The sequence below is a fragment of the Branchiostoma lanceolatum genome, chromosome 18 (genome assembly GCF_035083965.1).
Source record: "Branchiostoma lanceolatum isolate klBraLanc5 chromosome 18, klBraLanc5.hap2, whole genome shotgun sequence".
In the NCBI taxonomy this organism is placed as follows: Eukaryota; Metazoa; Chordata; class Leptocardii; order Amphioxiformes; family Branchiostomatidae; genus Branchiostoma; species Branchiostoma lanceolatum.
In genome coordinates, this window is record NC_089739.1 from 8,554,000 (window position 1) to 8,568,318 (window position 14,319).

The window sequence follows — 14,319 nt, forward strand, 5'->3', positions numbered from 1 at the left end:
ACGGAAGCGAAACTTTGCAAAGTCTTCCGTACAAGAAAAAATCTGAGACAGCCCCCTTCCTTTTCTAACGGTCCGTTCCTTATAATTTAGGTGGGTTGGGCTGGTACACATTCCATTCTTTCTTTCATTCTTACACAAAGAAAACAATTTCAAGTCTGACCTTTGAAAAACAAACTTCAAACAGCGCATTCTCGAGACTTACCGGTATCGAGGCAACAATAGATCTACTGACGCAATAAGAATTTTCCTGACATTCAAACCCAGCTGTACTTTCAAAGAGAACGTTTACAGAGATATGAATTTTACACGATATGCAAATAGCTATCAAAATAAAAGGAGGAAGGGTTTAGATGAGTGCCATATGGCGCACTTTAGGGTTTAGATGAGTGCCATATGGCGCACTTTAGGACATAAGTTTTTAATGTCTCTACTATTCTTTCTATAGAACACTAATGGTTTCTATTGCATTCATTAATTTTGTATATCTGTAAGCCTCAGGCAAGGCAAACTTGGAACAAAACCAACAGACGCTAATCTGTGTGTTTGGACATACTGTAAAGTCTGTATAATCCAGGAAATGATTGACATTGGGTTTATTTTATAGCATGCATATGACGCATTTTAAGTATACAATACATGTAATGCACTAGAAATTAACATAATTCTAAGACTACCATTAACCAGATCATACCTCAAGAAAGTGAGAGCGAAAGAGAGGTCTTGAAAATATTATTTCAGCTTTGAATGTTTGATCTTGTTTTACTGAAAAATGTCAGATGCATACATTCTTCAATGCTTAATGGCTATAACCTCCTCCCCACTACCTACATGTGACCCAGTAACCAGTACAAATTTGTGCCGCATGGCTACCTTAGCAGGCTGAAGGTTAAAAGGCTGACAGTGAAGACATCTAGTTGTTATCCTTTGCATGGGCAGTCATGTATGATGCTAATCTGAACTTTCTGACAGCCCTTCAAAACCCCCTGAGGTTGTACATAGTTTTTACAGGTGGGTCATCGTGTTGACTTCAAGTACGTGACAAGAATTACATGTAGCTGTAAATCTTGAAATGTTTGCAGTGGTGTTATTTTTTCAGTGACCACTTGCAGTGAAATTGTTTGTACCTCCGCAAATTCTACTGTACTTAACATAATTGCAAACTTCAAATTACTGCTAAAACCTAACTTTCCCTCCTAATGCAAAATAAAACCATTGCGAAAGTACATGCATTTACAGTACACTTGCTACACTTACCGGTAGTCTAGTACTATTTTTCAAACATGTTTTGTTTGTTTGTTTGTTTTGTGGTACATATGCAGTAAACAGTCTAACAACATGACAGACTATACTTTTACACTTAGTACACAAGTGGTGCAATCAAGACCGACTTGTGTTGAACAACCAAATACCTAACCTTGACCTAACCCACTACAAGTATTTCAGGTGTGGGCTCTAATAGCCTCATTAAACAAAGAATCTAGACGCCAGCAAACCCATCCCAAAGACTGCACCCCCCTAAACCATGCAAGCTGGAACACACAAATTTAAACACCAACGGGGCAGATTGTCCAATGAACTTGCGACGCGCTAGCAAGACTGCCATGCGCTGAAACCTCAACGTGAGACCACGCGATGCGCAGAACTAACTTCGGATGGCCCATATGTGAGTCTATCATTCACTAGGCAAACATGATTGATATACATGTACAAATTTAGAAGTGCAAAGACTGCCATGCACTGAAACCTCAGCATGATAGTACGCCATCCACAGAACTGACTTCGGATGGCCCACATGTGACTCTATCATTGGCTAGGTAAACACGCTTGATATAGAAGCGCAAAGAATTTGTTACTGACTGTGACTGGCTGGTTAAGGCATGACCTGCTACAGTGCCCTATTCTAGTTAGGGCAGGGGAAACACTGCTAACGCATGACAGGATTGTGGGTGCCAGTTCAAACGTGTTGTGTATCTGTGTGCTCAACCATGCATGGATAGCACTTGTCACCAAATCAGTTCTGTACTAAACATGCTCATTCTTTCTTGGAATTTCCTAGAGACTGGACCTTACTAAGTTCTGCCTGAGACAAAGCTGAGGAGCTTCATTGGAAGATAAGACTGGAAGCAAACTTGGATCTCAAAGACTGTGAGGACATACATTTCTTGGCATTAATGACAACAGCAGAGGTGGTAGAACAGGGCGAAAGGTGAGGTTGACTGTGCATTTTGTGCTCACTCTTTCTTGGAAGTGTGTCAAGTCTGGACCTTACAGAATTCTGCCCAAGACAAGACTGAGGAGCTTCATCGGAACTTTAGACTGGAAGGAAACTTGGATCTTAAAGGCTGTAAGGGTATGTCATATATTTCTTGGCCTTTCTCAAAACAGTAGACTAAGTCTTGGTAAAACAAGAACAAACTGGAACAGTTGACTACCGTACATTTGTGCTCACGTTTTCTTGGAATTTTGTGGACCTTGACCTTACGGAATTCTGCCCAAGGAAAGCCTGAGGAGCTTCATTGGAACTTACCACTGGAAGGAAACTTGGATCTCAAAGGCTGTGAGAACATACATGTACAGTTTATTTCTTTCTGACAACAGCATGCAGTGGTGGTGGTAGAACAAGATCTGGAACGGTTGCTTGTACATTTGTCACAGGAAAAACACTTCTGTGAGATGACTAAGAAGTCAAACACTTGAAGCTCTGTACAGTATTTATACTGCAGACAGTCATACTTGTGGAACTGGGATGACAGTCACATGCTGCCGGCGTATTTAATCAGTACCAAGGGACTTTTATGAGCATTGAGTCTATTGAACTGGGACAATATCGCTCTTTTTTTTAAAAAAAGCAGCCTATAATATAATATAGTATAACATTTTGTACTAGGGATTGTAACACTTCCTAAAAGTATAAAAATTGGCTGGGGTTTCAACTCTTGACTTTCCACCCAATTGTAGGAAACTGATGGGCAACATGACGGACAAACCGACTGAACTATCGCCGCTCATCGGAAAATTATCAACAATCAACGAGGACTGTGAACACCCTTCTTGTATCCAAGAAAAGGAGTCGAAACAAACGGCAAACATAAACCCAATACCGACTCCGGAAGACACAGGCGGACAAGAAAGCAGCAGGTTATGGCAAATGCTGCGTGCAGGATTAGGAGTGACGTTGGTTCTGATATGCACAATTTTCTTCGCCCTAGCTGGAGACTTCATGCAGCTAAGTCATGCGGGGGGTTTTCCCTCCTTCCAGATCATTTTTGTGAACCGTGTCGGCATATTTGCTTTTAACCTCATCCTTGTTGCGTATTTTCGTCCTAGTCTACTAGGAGAAACACGCAAACAAACCGGGATGCTAGTCGCCATGGGGGTAGGTAGAAACGTTGCGACAATATTGTTACTCTTCTCAGTTCTCTATGTCTCACCTGGGGAAGCGTATAGCATCATACGTGGGCTTGGTCCAGTCTTTACGACAATAATGGCGCTATTGTTTCTAAAGGAGGCCGTTGCAATTGTACACCTATGTGGCATCGTTGTATGTATAGTTGGGGTCGTGTTAGTGGCAGTAGGAATGCAGCAAGGGAAGGCGCAATCGCTTGCAACCAATGAGGTTGCACGTTCGATTTTATTACCGCTGTCCGCAGCGCTAAGTATTTCGGCCATGATGGTGCTAGGGCGTGCGCTACTGCGACACACTGTCCATCTATTTACCCTTGTGTTCTACATCCAGGGCATTGGAGTGATCATAGCTTTACCGCTAATGTATATTTTCGATACCCCAACATGGAAACTCGACCCCAAGACATGGCTGTACGCGTTCGGCCATGTAGGTTGCTACGGCGCCGCCATGTTTCTCCTATACGCGGGGCTGAGGTTAGAAAAAGCGGGGATCGTACAAACGCTAGAAAACGGAGTGATCCCGTTCTCCCTACTGTTTGATTACATCTTGTTGAAGAAAGTGCCCACGTTTATGGAGGTTGGGGGAGGGGGGCTGGTACTAGCTGGGTCCCTCGTAGTTGGAATGTACACGTGGTGGTTGAACAGACAGGAAGAATTAAGGGAAAATCTTCAGAACGAATTGAACCTTGGCGACGAAAGAAGTTACACGATAGCGGATGAGAACGTAAGCCAATAAAGTTACAGGCGATAATACTGCTAAAGAAAATCACTCAGGAGACCAAGAAAATCTGGTCTGTGTGGACAATAGACTAGCCTGGGTACCATTCTCTGTGTGCACATGCAAGATGGTACCTAGGTTTAATGCTTGTGTAAATAGGAAAAAAGACCTGAACCTTGGGGACTAAAGAAGTTATACAATAGCAGAAGAGAACTGAGTGCTAGGAAAAGCCTTACCTTTTAGTGATTATAAGGCAATAAAGCTACAGTCAGAACTACTCAGACAAGAAGACCACTCAGAGGACTGTAGTCAGGATTCTTAATGCGTTTGTCAATAGGAAAACAGGCCTGAACCTTGGGGACAAAAGAAGTTATAGATAGCGGAAGAGAACTGAGTACTATTAGAAAAAGGGGAACAAAATGGCAGAAGTCTTCTCAACTGTACTCTACATAATACTTCCGTCTGAAGTTAGATTTTACCACAATAAATCATTATATAATGATACTTCATAGCTTATGAAGTTTAAGTGCTTAATGTGGTGTGTTGCTTTGCCTTGTTATGCAATAATATCATCTAATAGTATATATTGTGTTTATGAACAGGGTACACATGTGCAATGACTGCAAACATGTACAGTATTCATGTCAATGGCAATCAATTAAGAGTTGATGTGTAAGTACATTGTACAAGGGGAAGGGGTAGCAACCCCTCCCTGTAAAAAATATACCCAGCTATTGAAACAGCAAGGAAACTTGCTGCCCCATGCACACTAGGCAATACAAAGTGTACAAGGGTCTGAATGAACTTCATTGTATCAATATGTACGTATAAACTGCTACTTCAATGCTGCTATGCTTGTATATCAAACCCATAAGGTACATGTATAATTGTGATTTTTGCTGCCTACATGCCGGGAGGCATAAAGGGCAGTAAGCAAGTAATATTATGGTGATTGCTATGCTTAAATCATTGCATTTACTTCAATCTGTGTTAACTTTTGTGCATCTAGACTACAGTTGTAGATCTGAAAACCTGTACTTTTGTTGTGTCAAGAAAATTGTACTTCTCCTCATATGTTTGAGAGTTTTGTTTGTTCGCATTTCGTTAATGATGTAGTTTTGTATCTGTAATTGTATGCCACCCTCATTAAATCAGGACCCCTATCGCTCCACGTTACCTCGCTCGCGAAAGGGGCCCTGATAACCACTGACGCCAGACATGGTTCTGGCGACGTCACCACCAAAACAGCTTCAGCCAATCAGAGGGGTCTGCTTCCCCTCATCGGGAGGACAGGCGGAGGGAAGAGCCTCTGTTATATGGGCTTCCAAGCGGCAGCGAAAGCTGAGCACAAAACTTGAGTGTTACAACTAAAGGCAGTTTACTGGTTATGAAGAACAAACAAAGAAGCAGATGCAATTTGTATCTCAGACTGTTATATTTCATCTGACCCTTACCTCTTCCCTCAAGACCTCAATGAAAAGTGGCCTGCATTGCGAATTGAGCGTCTCATGAACATACAAACAAACAAACAATTGTGTACTCACAGTGCCAGATGATCTTGAGTTCAACCAGGAGTTTTCTGGAACCGGCTGATCCCGGTCCTGAACCACCTGGTAACCGGTTTATCGCCTCTCCTTTCCGGTTAAAGATCTCCACTTTCATGGCACCTAATAGTATATACAATGGTACATAAAAATAAAACTTTCGTTTCTTCAAACTTGATTAGATAATATTACATTATCTAGAAATACAGCTATGGTCCAAAAAGTAGACGACATACCAAACTACATAGTGCATCACAGGGATCTTGAGTTGTGGCAGACACACACAGACACAGAGGGTAATAATAATAATGATAATAATAATGAAGATACAGTAAACATATCAATAATAATAATGTTGTTTATGTCCCAAGGACATGTTACAAGCAATGGCTTTGCAGAACAATGTCTAAATTGCACCGTTTTAACAATGAATGTTGATCAAACGTTACATACAGTTACAAATACTCTTCACAAATATGACTTACTTTCATAAAAATGTAACACTAATTAAAATATTCTAATATACTGTTGAACTTCATAGAGGTTTCTATTTATCAATGATAATCTAGAACCCCTGAGGGAAATTCACAAATAATTTCATCACGCTAGTTAATGACTGTTAGCATAACAAAGTTCTTTATTCACAACCACATATCAAGAGCCGACATTTTGGTGACTGTATGTTACCTTCCTCAGGGCAAAAAATAATTGCCCCGAGAAAGGTGACAAACGGTCATCGAGACATTGGCTGCTTGTTATACCCTAAGGCAAATGTTGGTTAATGTGGTAACATTTAGAAACTTCAGTCAAAACACTGTCTGTCAACTATGCGCAACGTCAAGTTGCAAACTCATTCTTACTTAATCCAAAGAATTATTTTGGTCTGAAAGCTCTAGTCTTACATATGCAATTCTTCCATTACAGTCGGCAAAACAAAATGTTCAAATATTTGAAAAAACTAGCTATTATAGTTCTGCTGGTACATATACATGTACTACAAGTATGTACTTGGTACGACTATAAATAATTGAATAAGAAAAGTAAAGACTACCGAGTCGACTTGGTTTAAGATTAAATCTTAATGATACAGTTAGAGGGTACCCTTAGGTTACCTTGTCACCTCTTAAATCACTTGTGTTTAATTTGTGCAGTGACATGGAAAATGACCGTGGGAATATCTTTAATAGAAAACCAATAGGATTTAAGCAAGTAAAATCGTCCAGGGGAATTGCAATATTGGCGCATTTTTGTCATGATTCTTTTTTTCTTCCGTTTTTCTACATTTACCATATCAACTGACTACCGGTATTATGGTCTTTTTGGTTTTACCTATCTTGTTACAGTTATATAACAACTTTAGAGGATAACCTTAGATTAGGTTGTCACATGTTAAATTGCTTGTGTTTAATCTGTGCAAGGACATAGAAGATGACTGTAGGAATACCTTAATAGAAAAGCTGCAGGGATTAGCCAAGTATAATCTTCAGGGTAAATTTGCAATGTTGGTGAATTTTCAAAAATTGTTCTTCTATTTCTCTACATTTATTGTATCAATCACAGTTTTCTTTAAACTCCTAAAGTACAAATTTCTCCTTTATGTTGACATATCCCCCTCTACCCCCCTCCATTGTTAGTGGTTTGTCCCTCCCCTATAGTCCTTCCAGCTAGTATATTGTCATTGTTCATTAATATGCTTTTTTCCTTCTATTTCTCTGCATTTATTGTATCAAGTATAATTTCAAATAGCAGGGTTTTTTTTATTCCTAGTACATGTACAAATTTCTCCTTCATGTTTACATATATCCCCCTCTACCCTCCTCCATTGTTAGTGGTTTGTCCCTCACCTATAGTTCTCCCAGCTGGTATCTTGTCGTTGTTCTGAAGATTGTCTCCTTCTGGCCACTTCACCACCACCTTGTCTGGGAGTCTGTGTGTCAGGAAGGGACAAAACACAATCTGCAACACCTTTTATACCAGTCATAGCAACAAAATGGACATAGAGCAAAGACACCAGTGCCTGTGTGATGGTATGGTATATTCTTGACATTTGAGCATCAGAAAAATACGTAAACCTTTGCTGTATTCCTTGTTCAAAATTCTGAAATTAGCAATAGAATTTCAGATTCAAGTATTGAAGAGAGTCAGTAAGGTCTGTTGTCAGATTTTGTGACATTCTACTTCATCTTTCATTTCCTACATAAAACAGCCATGATTGAAGAAGTCTTACTTTGCTTCTTCTTCCTCAATGTACTTCTTGGCCTGCAGTTTGGTGGTGGACAGGAAATATTTTCTTCCCTTTATTAAATACGGGGTGTCCCTGTGGTGTAGTGGTCTGCGCCTTTGCTACTCTGCCACATCTGGTTCAAATTACTTGGACCAGAAGGACTGGGGTTCAAGCCCCACGTAGGGCACCTCTGGACAAGAGGCGCATTGAGTCATACCAAAGACTTTATAAAAATGGTACATACTTATGAAACAGTATGGAAGTTAAACACACTCCACTGCCAGTGGACTAGCCCCCTGCTGCAGTGATTGCACCACAGTGTGGCCCCAGGGCTATGAAACGGAGATGGGCACCGCCCTATACATCAATTTGGTGTGGGAGGATTTTAACTAACTAACTATTAAATACAGAAAGTAAGAACAAATCTGCCAGAAAACAGCATCATTGCAGCAGCACAAAAACTATTTTTAAGTTATGCCAGAAACAGTGGACAAATATTGAACAAGACAAAAATAATTACATGACTTACGGAAGTTGTCAATTGAAACTGATTCCAACAAGCAAAAATAAGACTTTCTTACTCCTCGACATTTTCATTTTAGAATCTAATCAATTAGTCACACAATCATTTCAAGACAAAAAAGGCATCACCAATGAAAAAAAACAAGAAAAAAAATGAGGCAAGCAAGTTGTAGTACAAACTTTAAGGCATTTAAATCTTTCAAACTGACCAGTTTAATTTGTTTCTGAAAGAGGTCATCAAAAAGCCATAAAGAAACAAAAAAATCAAACAACAAGCTGAAGTTCAAAAGTATCTAAATCTTTCCAACTGACCTGTCGCATCTCCATCTCCCCTCCGGTAGCGAACACCTCTCCCTCGTAGTCGCCATGGAGAAGGAACCTCTGGATCGTTCCGTAGATGATCGGGACTGTTCGCTGAGTTCTCACCTGGTGTTCAAAAGGTTTAAAAGTTACATGCTGCATAGGGCGATGCCTAACTCCGTTTCAGTAGCCCTCGGACCACACAACCTTGTACAAATACTACAGCAGGCCAGGGGGCTAGTCCACTGGTGGTACCGAATTCTTACTTGTTGTACAGTAGTTAGGCAATAAAGATAACTATTTTCTCAAGGACTTAATTTCACAATTGAAGGGGAAAGGAGTTTCTTGCAGTGTTTTCAGTTTCTTGGTTGAAACATGTCTGTACTACAGAAGTAATACATTAGCATCGCATATTCCCAGTGCTAGTTGGGCAGCCCTGGCTGTGCGTTCTGAACAGCCAAACTGATAAACAAGTAAATATTCCTAGTGTCATTAGTTTGCAGGTGAGAGGTCATTGCAAAACCAGCGTCAGCATTTCAAGATTTTCAGAAGTTCAACTTCAAGCACACAGGTTTGTTTCTTCTCCTTTTTTAGTGCATATGTAACAAGAGTTTGCTCCAAAGGAGGCTCACTCAAAAGGAGGCTCAAGGAATGCAATACAAGACATGAAAAATAATCTCAAACATCCTTACCAGTTGTCCCTCCTTGAAGACCTTCCCGTCCCACTCGATGGACTTGAAGACGGCCCAAGGAGCCTGCTGTTTCTTGGAGGCTAGCTCCGGTCTGGTGATGGAGCCACCAAACCCACAGAACTTCACCTGTTTGTCATACTTCTCATGGCACTCCTTCAACCACTCAAAGAACTGACGGTCAATCTTCGCTCTCTGTTCCTAAAGATCAAACAATAAAATTTCATGTCAAAACTTTTCCTTAGCAGAACTACATTTTGATGTAGGTACAATAAAAAAAAGTTGAATCATTTTCATAATAGAAAGTGTGATAGATCATGGAAAAGATGATAGCTTTCCTGGTAAAATATAAGCTACCCCTGGCAACTTTCAAAAGAACTGCAGAATGTCAATGCTACAGCTTTTGACAAATAAAAGCACTGATGCCACTACTGATAAAGCACTTAGCAGTTTTCTTGGAGCCCATCAAGATATTTTCATTTGCAACACCCAATTTTAATTTTGGACCCCAGGAAGGATAGCGATGTACATGTATCACTAATGGAGACCTGAATTTCCCTTACCTTTTCCCTTACTTTCCCCCCAAACGTTTGAACCATCCCTTACATTCATCTCCCCCCAAACAATGTTTGAATCCTCCCTTATCTTCCTCTTTCCTCCTCTCCAAAAAATAGTGAATCCCCCCTCACCTGTCCCAGTTTGACCATGGAGTAGGTGGTATTCTTGTCCTTGAGCCTGACCTCTAAGTCCATGAAGGTCAGCTTGTTGGTGGAGACCTGGAACTTGTCGTTGGTGAACAGACAGCCCGAGATCCTGTTGTAACATTCAACAGGAATCACCCCCCTCTTCTTGGGAGGACTGCACCACTCGAAACTGGGAGAAAAGGTAGGAATACAAAACTGATGTTGTGATGGCATAATGGTTAGGGTGTTTGGCCCAGAGGTCCTGGGTTCGAATCCCGATGTGCCACCAATGTTGTGCTCTTGGGACAGTCACTTTACACGACTTTCCTCACTCCACCAAGGTGTAAAAATGGATGCCTGACTTAGGTTAGGGAGGTAAAACGGGGAGGAAGTAGAGGATTGGGCTCTGCCTTCCAATACCGTGCCCTAGACACAGTGAATAACAACCCACTGCCCCTACAGCCTCAAAAAGGCTATGGGACTACCTTTACCTTACCCTACCTTTTTAAAGTCAAACTTGCCCAAGAAGACCACTCATGGGACTGATAAAATCTGGTCTATGTGGAGAGATCAGCACTATAAACAGAATTCTTAATGCTTGTGTCAGGAGTGGGTACAGATACAGAAGATTCTGTTACAGGTCTGGTTCAGGTCCAGAGTTTCAGGTCAAGAGAAATATTGGTTTTGCACCAGTACATGGTACCGGTACCCATCCCTAGCTTGTGTCAATGGGAAAAACTATGTGTTACTTACTCATCTACAAATGTGTATGGGATGAGTCTGCCATTCCAGTAGCACTCGAATATGGGTCTCTTTCCTCGGGCAGGGCGATCAGTGGACACACAGTCTTCCTCATCTTCTTCAACTGTGGAAAAAATTCAAAACACCCGTTTTGAAAAAAACCCAAAAAACAACATACATGTATGATCCAAGGCATCAGTCAGAAATCGGGACCAGATCATGAGATTCAAAAACATAAAGTTACAGCTGCAGTACCATAAAAAGCCACCAATAACGAAACTTGCCCTTCGTTTTCCTGACCCCTACCTACAAACTGAATATGTATCAAGATCCATCCTCATGTTCAGCTTCTCAAGTTATGCTGTCCACAGACACACAACCAGACCCACCCACCCACAAACACACAGACCTGAAAGCATTTACCTTCTTGGTGTAAGTAAGTATAAGTAAGTAAGTAAGAAATAGAAGCAATACGTACCCACAGGCGGAGCATACATGTCGGCGGGATAAGTCTCCCGGTCATACAAGAACGGGTGGTAGCGTAGGATCCCCTCCACTATTCCCGTCCCCTCCACGGTGGCCTTGAACTCGAAGCTGTCGGCAGATTTCTGGATGTACTGCGTCTGCATGTCGTCCTGTAACTCCCTCAGGTCAACGATCTTCTCCTTCCGACCCATCTGGATGAGTTTTATCTAAAAACAGATCATGACTAGTGTATGAGCTCCCCCTGTTGTCTGATATATGAACTGCATAATAACCCCAGCTACTGAAATAGCAAGGAAATGTGCTGCCCTGAGTGCCACTAGGCACCACAAGGGTCTGAACCAACCCAAATGAATAATAACTCTGCTTGTAACAATGTTCTGTATGAGTTTTATCTGAAGTGCAGAGTGTCCCCTGTTGTCTGATATGAAAACTGCAGATACTTTTTTCAACAAGATTTTAGTTTACTTCAATGAGGGTAGACATCATGGTAGTAAGATACGCAAGATGGCAGTTACTCAGGCAACTGGATAATTTGGTAAATGGTCAGACGTTTCAGACGTTATCTGAAGACTGGAGAGATCATTACTAGAGCAACAGCGCCCCCTGTTATCTGATATAGAAACTGCATGTTGACCCTACTTGTAACCATTTCAGCTGTTAGAAAAAGCTTGCTGCTATCAAGAAATGCTTTAGCTGCTTGGATGAGTTTGTGAAATAATTGCTGACTACATGAAAATCAGATTTTCCCACTGCCATGCAGGGGTGACAGCAGCAAATAGAAGAGCCCACCTGGATGTGGATGTGTTGGGAGGGGCTGTCACAGCGAGAACTCTTTCCCCCTCCAGTAGCAGCATTCCCTTGTGGGCCATGGAGGTAGTAATGGTAGATGTGACTGAAATACAGATGCAAGTCAGCAAAACATTGCAAGTCTCCAAAGATGAAGCACATTTTCTAACATCACTTGTAGAAAATATAAGTCTACAGTCTTCCATGCACTGTGGTTTCTTTTCTACTCTCTGTTTGACCTCAGTCAAAGCATGACACTTTTTCGTTAGCTGTGTGTCTTTGCTATGGCCAGTTACACCATATTCTGCCTCCCTTCCTGTCACAGTGCAATAAAATAACTGTGAAAACACAACTGGTCCAGAACAAAGATACACACAGGCTAAAGCTTTAGCTGACAAACCTGAGTTGTTTGGGCCAGTATTTCATGTAGTCCTTCAGGAACTTGAGGTGAACAGTGTTGACGTTGGTGACCACCACAGCCGTAAAGTTCTCCCTCCCCGTCTCCTCTGTAATTATCTTCCTGATGTGGTCCTCCTCTGCACTGATGTGGGAGGTGTCCCCAGGCTGGGTTGTCATGGAAACAAGGGGTTGTCATGTTTTTAAGAACAGGCAAAGAAAGCTCTAGGGATGTCCCTGTGGCTCAACTGGTAGCAGTCTCACAGTTGAGCTCCTGGTTCAAATTAGTTGCTAACAGGGAGACCCAGGTTCAATCCTGGGATGAGCATCTCAGTTGGGGCTGCACCCGACTTTTGGAAGGGATGTAAAATGGGGGTCCAGAGTTCAGGGGGGTTCCTCGGACATGTTTGAGGGGAAGAGCTAGCAACCCCTCCCTGTACAAATATACCTGCTACGAAAAAAGCAAGGAAACTTCCTGCCGTATGTGCCAGTTAATAAGGGTCTGGACAAATGAAATAAATCTCACCTTCCTGTTCCTGATGTAACCACTGTAGATCTTTTCTTTGTTCTTCTCCTTCTTCTCAAAGTCTTCCTGTGAGATCACCAACTCATGGACGTCTTTGGAGTTCTTTGGTTTGGTGATCATCTAAGAAAGATTAAAAAGAAATAAACTTCATCTTTATTTTGTAATATCTGACTATAGCATCTTTTTTTTTACAGCTATTTTGTAACATCTGACTATCAGTTGACTATAGCAATGGTTGTCGTTTAATTTTTTCATGTTTTTTTCCTTTCTGCCAAAGTTAGACTGTCTGTATATTTTCTTAAAGTTTATGAAGTAAAAAGAACCAAAGAAAAAACAATGTTCAATGCTTGCAATACAGTACAAGCTGAGAAAATAGACTATAGCATTAGCCATAACAAACTGAATTGGTACTACACATGTACGTTGGTACTACATGTAGTACACTGGTATGACAAGGGTTAGAAAGAATCTGCTACCATTTACTACAACAAAAGACATCCAACTCACCCTTGTTGTTGTTCCAATGAAGAACACTGCCTGTTTGCCGCCCACACCGAAGTAGGAGATTTCACTGTTCAGAGAGCGTGGTCTCCAAAATCCTAACTCGCTAGAAATGTAGAACAACAAATCTATTTATCTAAACATCTGCAGGAATTATAATGTCCTTTCAAAATGACATTACACAGCAGCACACACATAATCAATGTCAGGATTAGCTGTTTATTATCATTTTGAAGTCTCTGTTAAGTACAGCAAAGGACATACAAACCAAGGGGCTTGAACCAAAAGCTTTGGAATGGGAGAATGGAAAACAACTTGATGAAAAAGAAGAAAAAAAGGCAAAAAACAAAGTAGGGTACAGGAAATAGCCAGACAAAACAAAGACAGAGGAAATCACAAAGGAAAGAAATGTAGAAAGATTCTGCTAGAAGAGAAAGACCATGTTGATGATGATGAAATAAGAATAAAGGGTAAAAAAACATACAGAAAGAAAACAACAAAAAATAGGAAAGGGATGTTGATAAACCACTTCTGCTTCTACAACAGTAAAACCCTATGCCAGCGGGGGAAGCAGTATATTGTCAACAGAAGAAGAGAAGAATTAAGGAAAGAAGGAAGGAAGGAAAACAGAAAGATGGAAAGAGATGATAGACCATCCCATCTGCTTCTACAGAACAGTAAACCCTATGCCAGCGGGTTCTGGTGAGGGTACCTTTCCCCAGCGGTCGGCTCGGCGCGTGTGCGTGTATCCACGGTAACCTGGGGAGCGGACTGTGCAGCCCCACCCCTGCAAGGCAA

General features: G+C 41.3%; 1 protein-coding gene across 1 annotated transcript in view; it reads right to left on the minus strand.

The window, feature by feature from the left end:
• The window catches only part of LOC136424692 (structural maintenance of chromosomes flexible hinge domain-containing protein 1-like), a 42,921-nt gene that overhangs the window by 24,071 nt on the left and 4,531 nt on the right, over window positions 1–14,319 (minus strand). The window contains exons 6-17 of the mRNA XM_066413317.1: window positions 13,528–13,627; window positions 13,021–13,140; window positions 12,499–12,662; window positions 12,102–12,204; window positions 11,305–11,518; window positions 10,839–10,950; window positions 10,092–10,275; window positions 9,406–9,603; window positions 8,726–8,839; window positions 7,895–7,962; window positions 7,512–7,594; window positions 5,668–5,790 (exon numbers count right to left, since the gene is read on the minus strand). Of these exons, the coding sequence (XP_066269414.1) occupies window positions 5,668–5,790; window positions 7,512–7,594; window positions 7,895–7,962; window positions 8,726–8,839; window positions 9,406–9,603; window positions 10,092–10,275; window positions 10,839–10,950; window positions 11,305–11,518; window positions 12,102–12,204; window positions 12,499–12,662; window positions 13,021–13,140; window positions 13,528–13,627 (1,583 nt within the window). The remainder of the gene's footprint in view (window positions 1–5,667; window positions 5,791–7,511; window positions 7,595–7,894; window positions 7,963–8,725; window positions 8,840–9,405; window positions 9,604–10,091; window positions 10,276–10,838; window positions 10,951–11,304; window positions 11,519–12,101; window positions 12,205–12,498; window positions 12,663–13,020; window positions 13,141–13,527; window positions 13,628–14,319) is intronic.